This window comes from Diceros bicornis, chromosome 28 (assembly GCF_020826845.1).
Source record: "Diceros bicornis minor isolate mBicDic1 chromosome 28, mDicBic1.mat.cur, whole genome shotgun sequence".
In the NCBI taxonomy this organism is placed as follows: domain Eukaryota; kingdom Metazoa; phylum Chordata; class Mammalia; order Perissodactyla; family Rhinocerotidae; genus Diceros; species Diceros bicornis.
Window position 1 is genome coordinate 7,692,780 of NC_080767.1, and position 7,274 is coordinate 7,700,053.

At 53.3% G+C, this 7,274-nt stretch overlaps 1 protein-coding gene across 3 annotated transcripts; it reads left to right on the top strand.

Moving 5' to 3' along the window:
• The first annotated feature begins 189 nt into the window (after window positions 1-189).
• Window positions 190-6,775, top strand: LOC131393131 (coiled-coil domain-containing protein 180-like). 3 transcript variants are annotated; one of them, XM_058523590.1, is made up of 5 exons: window positions 190-316; window positions 895-1,643; window positions 4,196-4,301; window positions 5,292-5,427; window positions 6,623-6,775. In XM_058523590.1, exons 3-5 carry the CDS (start codon window positions 4,198-4,200, stop codon window positions 6,752-6,754), a joined length of 372 nt encoding a protein of 123 aa, XP_058379573.1. In that variant the 5' UTR covers window positions 190-316; window positions 895-1,643; window positions 4,196-4,197; the 3' UTR covers window positions 6,755-6,775. The 3 variants fall into 3 exon arrangements, with proteins under 3 accessions (XP_058379573.1, XP_058379572.1, XP_058379574.1); XM_058523589.1 differs by lacking the exon at window positions 190-316 and having other exon boundaries at window positions 675-1,643; XM_058523591.1 differs by lacking the exons at window positions 190-316; window positions 895-1,643 and adding an exon at window positions 3,103-3,914.
• The last annotated feature ends 499 nt before the right edge of the window (window positions 6,776-7,274 follow it).

The window sequence follows — 7,274 nt, forward strand, 5'->3', positions numbered from 1 at the left end:
TTGACCACGGGACCACTTTAGATGAAATAGCTATTAGCACCTTGTAGACCAAGTCTTTCTCTTTGGGAAACTGCTTTGGGCCTTTGTTAGAGAGATCACCTCAACAACGTGGCTCTGCTCTGTCTTCTCCCCTGGGCCCCAACCCCCAATTCCTAGAGAATTATGAGCCCAGATGAGATTTGAGGAGCTGCTGCCCCAGGTGTGTTGGCTGATGATGGAGAATTTCAAGGAGCACCATTACAGATGACTTTTTGACTCCACCAAAGAGATCCGGGGACAGTTCTGGGAACATCAGAAGCAGCTGGAGAAAAGGAAGGTGGGGCCCCCAGACCCCCTTCCTCTCCAGGACCGGGGGCCTTGGAAGTTCAGAAGTGGGAGCAGGGCATAGGGAGAACTGAGTCCCAGGGAAGGAGGTGGGCCAGGCTTGTGGTTATTGGATGGGGGCTGAGGGACAGAAAGCATTGGAGAAATGAGAACGGAGCCATCTGCTCCTTCATAGAAGGCGTTCAGTAAACTCCTCGTTGGATTTAATGGGTGGGTCGGCTGGTTTCCGTGGGGCCGTGGTCATTGCGATGAACAGTGATTCTCCACCTGGTCCTTGGAGACGTGCGATGTGGGTGCTGTTGATTTTATTGGACTAAAGCCCTGATTGTGCTGGGGCAGATGCTCAGCTCGCCCTCTCCTAACCCTCAGAGTCGGCTCCAGTCAGGCCCCTCTCTTGCCTTCTCTGCCACTCCTCTGCCCATCCATGGCCCTTCACACACCCAGGTCAGAGCACACATCAGTCTGGCCATGGCCGTAATTAGCAGAGGATATCATAGGCCAGTGACTTTCTGGTCCTGAATTCAAGACCAGGTCAAAATCCACACTGATTTCTGGATTGTTTGATTGAAGGATGAAAATGCCCAGAAGCTTCATCCAAATCTCGGACACCCTGCACATGTCCAAGAAATGGAGTCTCTATGTCAGGGGGAAGAGGAAAGGCAGGAAGATTTGGACACCGTGATCACAACAGCCAGGGAGAAGCTGGAGGTCAGTGGCGCCATTGACCCCCACGTGCAGGTGCTGAGGGCTGCACTGCCCGCCAGGGAGATGCCCCCATTGACAGCCCACCAGCAGCGCTGAGCACGCCCTCTGCCGGCACCCTGCCCAAAGCAGGGCAGGAAAGCAGGCAGGCTTTATAGTGGAGATGGTCATTATTGGCTGTCTTAACTTGCAGTTTTTCATTTCTAAATGAATTGATTACAGAATTACTAATGAGAGCTTTTTTTTTTAAGATCCACAGTGGTTTTATTTCCTCTTGAGTGAGTTGTCTAGGTGCATCCCTTGGCCATTTCTGAATCATTTCCTTCAGGCCAAGTTACCTCTTGGGAGAGGCCTCCGGCCGAGCACCAGATGCCAGTTAACTGGGACACACTTGGCACACGGCTTTGGTCCTCTCTCCCCCGCTGGCTCCGCAGATCCTCCCTCAGCCTGCCTTCGGAGGCCGCTTCCTCCCCTTCCAGCACCAGGCTCCTCCTGTTTCCTCCAGGAGTTCACCAGGAAGTCCAGCCAGTTTTTCATAGCCAGCCTGGCCACCTTCACCGAGAAGTTCCTGCTGCAGTTGGATGAAGTGCTGACCATCGACGATGTCCAGGCTGCAAGTAAGTGGCACCAGTGGCCTTGTGCCCTGGCCCCAGGGGGTTGGTGAGGCACAGGGTGATGGGCCTGGGGGGGTCTGCTTTTCCCCAACTGCCCAACTCCACCGGAGTGAGAACAAATTCTCCATCGACAGGACTGATGAGTTCTTGTTTTCATTAATAGTAACTTTTTTTTTTTTTTTTTTAGTGAAAAAGCAAATCCCAAATGGGTCAAAGATTATATGTAAAAAATGAACCTTATTACTACATGTTTTCATAATCGTGGGGGAGGGACAGCTTTCCCAATTATGAGATGAGAGCCAGAAGCCGTAAAGGAAACAGCTGGCGCTTCTCTGTGGTCAAAACAAAAACAAGGAAACGTGTCAAAAGATGGAGCGTCAAACCACAAACTGGAACAATATTCCTAATAACCTCTAGGTCAGAGAAAGGCCTAAGGTCCCTGTGGTACAGAGAACTCTAACAGGTCAGATTTGTAAAAGGAGACAGAGGACAAACACGCGCACAAAAGAGAAGCCGAGCACGTGGCCAGCAGATGTCAAAGATGCTCCGCTTCACTGATGGTGGAAAAGGTGAAGGTAAACGCTCAGATGTAGTTTTTCACCAACAGCCTTGCAAGGCTTCTAAGTTTAGTGACAAGCAGCACTGGTGAGGAGGCCCAAGCGCCACGGAGACCCTTGGAGAAGTGCCCATGATAGCGTCTCCTGGAGACCCCGCTGTCAGGACCTGTCAGGATCCTGAGTGTGTGCACCTCTGACCTGGGTTCTAACCTAGAGTGTATCAGACAGAAATACCTGCACCATTTTTCACAGATCGATTTTCAAGCATATTCACAGCACTGTTGGAATTTGCAAAGAATTGGAGACAACTGTAATATCCATGTGTTGGGGATTGGATAAATAGATTATGGTCCAGGGCTACAGGTGAACGCTGCGCAGCTGTTGAAGTGGGAGAAGTAGGTCCACATGTGCCAACATGGAGAGGCGTGAGGGAATACCACTACGTGAAGAAACAAGTCCATAGTCAGTGCTTATCCATGACAGCATTGTTTTAAAACCCATGTATAAACATGTGTACTCACATATATGTAAATGAATCTGTGTGAGAGACAGACAGAGAGAGACAGAGAGAATGAGAGAGACAGAGCCTGAGAGACAAGGACCAGGCTTGACGATGCTCCCCTCTGGCGGGTGGGACTGTGAGAGATTCTAAAATCTTTTCTTTTCCCCTGGTAGGTGATGTTTAAACTTTTTATAATGTGCACATTACTTTTAAAACTATACAAAGATTCCAATCATATATTAGGTGTTATCCATTTGTCACTAATCTATTGTAATTAAAATATATTAGTTTTATTTTTAAAAGTTTTTATTACAAGGCAATAAATATTTATTATAGTAAAACAAGAAATTCAATATAAATTATGAAGAAAGTGAAGAACACTGTTCTTCCACCCAGAAATGAGTGCCCTTAGCATTTACTGTCCATCCTCCCAGTCCGTTTGCTTTGGACTCAGGGCCGTGTGCGTCTGAGGGGGCAGTTATAGAGCGTGTGCTCTTTTATAACCTGATTTACCCCTGGGTGGACGTTGGCCACACCAGTCCATCATCCTCTTGAGGATTTTCAGTTACTGGGCACCGTGATTTACTAAGCATTGTAATTTACTAATTAGTCCCCTGCTGTTGAGTGTTCGGCCATTTCCAGTTTTTCTCTCCTGTGATTGCGCTGAAGGGAACCTCTGCATCCACGTGTCTCTGTTTTGGGGCGACAGACTCCTAGAAGTGGACTTTCTGGGTCAAAACGTGTATGCGTTTTGAGGTTCTGGTGACTTTCCAAGGTTGGAGGTCTCTGTCAAATGTGAGCCTTGTTTGGGAAAGTGGGGTCTGCGGAGACACTGGGGTTGAGACTCGAGGGAGAACAGGCAGAGGAGCGGGCGGGGGAGGCAATCTCAGTACCTTGGAGGGAACCGCCGAGCCGGGAAGACCCCCTGCACCAGGCCCAAGGAGGCGTCTCCTGCTCTATAACCTGGGCTTCTGAGCCAAGCAGCCTGGCCCTGCCGTCCACGCAGACCAGGTGCAGGGCAGGGCCACTCCTGCGTGCTCACTCGCTGCCCGGATGGAGCCCAGTCACATCGAAGGACAGGCCAGCGAGCTGCGCGTCAGAGGGACAGCCTCGAATGTGTTCGTTCCAGGGGTAATTAGTTCAGAACCCATCGGAGCTGGAATAAGCCAAAGAAGCCTCCACAAAGCGTATTCGGGGGCTCATGGAAGCTGTGAGGTGAGAGCATGATGCTTTGGGCTTTGGCGCTGGGAACAGCGCCCAAACCACACCTCACATCCTCCAGCAATGACCCGCTGCCCCCGCACTGCCCCCAGCCCACACATCTGGTGCATGCCGCTTCTCTGCATGGGGGATGGGGCCCTGCCTCCCAGTGGAGACTCCAAGTGGAGATTAGGGGAGCGAGCCCTCATTTCTCTCAACGTAAGGTCAGGGGGAGGTCCCCTTGATCTCAGGCTGCGGGTGAGGCCACGGTCAGTAACCTGTCTCTCGCCTGCCAGGGATGGAGCCCCCCAGACAGAAAACGTCAATCCTCATCCGGAGGAAAATCTCCGGGCTCTCCCCGGAGGAAGAGAGTGAGACGCCCCTGATTGAACGGGGGAGCAGGTGCGAGCCGGGAGCAGCGAGGAAGACCGTGAATGGCTGTATTTGCTTGGGGGCTGTGCAGTGCAATGGTTAGGGGCACGGGCTCTGAAGTCAGACAGACGAGGGAACCTTGGAAAGGCATGATGTTCTAAGCCTCAGTTTCCTCATCTGTGAAATGGGCATGGCTGCTTACCTTCCACGGTGTTATGAAGAGAAAGTTAGATGACACTGTAGTTGGTGTGCCCCTGGCACAAACTAAGAACTCAGCAGGCATCAGTGCACGTGGTGAGGACTCATGAAGGGGCCCACAAAGAAAGGGGGCACGTTCTCAGGTCGCCGGTGGCACTGTGAACCACCAGCGTCCGTCACGTGTAAGGAGAGCCATCAAAGTGCCTGTCCCCTGTGCCCCAAGTGTGACTGGGGGAAGAAGCAAGGCCGGGATTTGCCCGGCTGAGTTCTCAGCCGTGGCTTTTACGGCACAGCAGGAAAAACGGGCCAGGACCGGTGACTGCCGCCTGACTGGCCGACCGATGAGGAAACTGAGGCCAGAGGAGGGAAGCGACCAGAGCTGTGGCCTCCCCTCCCCACGCAGAGCCCGAGACCGTGTATGCGCGTGGGTTTGAACAGTGTGAACACGCGAAAAGGAACCTGAAGAAGCTTAACGCTAAAGCTCACCAGGGTTTCTCTTTAATGAAGACGCTTAAAGCGTGATCTGTTTTTTAAAAGAAATGCTGAGCTTTTCCACCAGGCTTGGAGGGTGACTGTGAATGATGGGGACAAGCCTGTAGGACTTTTTTTTTTTTTTTTTTTGGTGACGAAGATTGGCCCTAAGCTAACATCCATTGCAATTTTCCTCTTTTTGTATGTGAGCCGTCCCCACAGCGTGGCCACTGACAGACAAATGGTGTAGGTCTGCACCCAGGAAGCAAACCCGGGCCGCCCAAGCAGAGCATGGCCAGCACTGGGGCTGTCCCAAGCCTGTCGTACTTTTACACAGATGTTTGTTGGTAGGAAGTGGCCTGGAGTCAAACCCACCAAAGTCACCATCCAAAACAAGCTTCTCCTCCAGGAAACGTCATCGGTCACCACCATCAGAACCACCCTGGGCCACCAGGCGGCCGTGGAAGCCCGAGACGCTATCTACCTGGTGAGTGGAGAGACAGGCAGGTGGGTGCGTTCCGGGGAGCGCAGGGCCGCTCGGTTTGGCTGCCTTGGGGAGGAAGGGACTTCCCATCACAGGGTGCCCTGATGTTTGGCCCATGGAGCAGACGACACACGTCAGGGTGCCCCAGGGCACAGTGTCACACTCAGGACAGTCAGTGTTCTCAGGCACAAGGACGTGAGCCAAGGGTCATGTCCAGTCCCAGTGATAGCGTGGGGCTGATGGCGTGAGCCTCAGTGCTGGGGGAACCCACCTGAGGGACACCCCACTGAGGCTGGGGGTGAAGGTAAGCTTTCTGGAGGAATAGCTGAGTCAGACTGAGGGGACAGAGTAGTCAGAGGGCGGAGGCCATGGGAGCAGTCGGTGGAACAGTTGACAGTTATGAGCACCTACTGCTGCTTCTCTTCTCAACATGAGGCATCCCACTGAATCCTCCTGACAACCCCATGAGGAAGATAGAGTTGTCCCCGTGTCACTGATGAGGACGCTGAGGTTTAAAGAAATGTGCCCTCCTCTATGCCACTACAGAGTGGCAGAGACAAGATTTGAACCCGGTGCCTGTTAGACCCCCATGGGGCCCACCTGAAGAGAAGGCTGCACCCAGGTGCCGCCTGTGGGACCTCGCAGCTCTGAAGATATGTGGACCTTTGGTCCTGGTGCCCAGAGAGAAACCTTGTCCTGCCCGGAGGTAGGCTGACCGTGGTATCAGGAGAGACCACAGTGCCCAGGGCCAGCCCTTCCCCGGCCACCATACCAAGCCCCAGGCAGAGGGGGCGGCTCTGCCTGCTGAGTTCAGTGAGGGCTCGAGGCCTGGAGGGCTCAGCCTCCCAGCAAGCCAGGAGCTCTGAGCTCCGGGAGCCCACAATGCGGGACGGCGATTAGGGAGGAGTGCAGAGTCCAGAGTCCGGTAGACCAGGGTCCTAGTCCCTGCTCAGCCTCTTTCTAGCTGGGTGACCCCAGGCAAGGCTCTGAGCCTCAGTTTCTCCATCTATAAAATAAGCAAACAATCGGACCTGCCTGATCAGGTCTTGGGCAAATTCCGTGAGAAATGACTTGTGGAACTCTTGCCCGTGCCTGCAGTAGATTAAAGGCTACCTGCCAGCAGGTTACAGCATTCCTCCAGGGCACAGAGTCCAGAAATCCCTCCTCATGGGGCCTCCTCCTGCTGCCTTGCTCCCAGAAATATTTAGCGTTATTTGAAGAGGAGCTGAAGAAGATCCAGGATGACCACACGTCGCAGGTGAAGGAGGCTCAGCGCTGGAAGGACAGCTGGAAGAGCTCTGTGTGCACTGTCCAGGGCCTGTACTCGTGACACCCTCCACTCACCCCAATAAAGGCTCATTTCGTATGGACTCCTTCTCTGTTCATCCATCCATCCATCCACCCGTCTGTCCACCCACCCATCCATCCGTCTGTCCATCCACCCACCCACCCATCCATCCGTCTGTCCACCCATCCACCCCTGCACCCATCCACCCATCCATCCATCTGTCCACCGATCCACACACCCACCCACCCATCCACCCATGCGTCTGTCCTCCCACCCACCCACCCACCCGTCTGTCCATCCATCCACCCATCCACCCACACACCCACCCATCCGTCTGTCCACCCACCCATCCATCCATCTGTCCATCCATCCGTCCCTGCTCTGTGCCCAGCATGGTAGCTTCATCACTGACCAGGACGCGATGTGGTCCTTGCCCAGGTGTCGATCACTGTTAGTGAGGGAGACTGAGGTAAAAGGGGAGTCCCACGTGGTTAGGAGGGACAGTGGGGAACAGGGATGAGTCACTTAAAATAGAGATTGGTACTTCAAAAGAAGTAACTTC

Excerpts from the sequence above, each read along its gene's own strand:
- LOC131393131 (XM_058523590.1), top strand. The coding sequence starts at position 4,198 with ATGGAGCCCCCCAGACAGAAAACGTCAATCCTCATCCGGAGGAAAATC. Across the intron at positions 4,302-5,291 it reads CTGATTGAACGGGGGAGCAG|GAAGTGGCCTGGAGTCAAAC; the intron begins GTGCGAGCCGGG and ends GTTTGTTGGTAG. Across the intron at positions 5,428-6,622 it reads CCCGAGACGCTATCTACCTG|AAATATTTAGCGTTATTTGA; the intron begins GTGAGTGGAGAG and ends CCTTGCTCCCAG.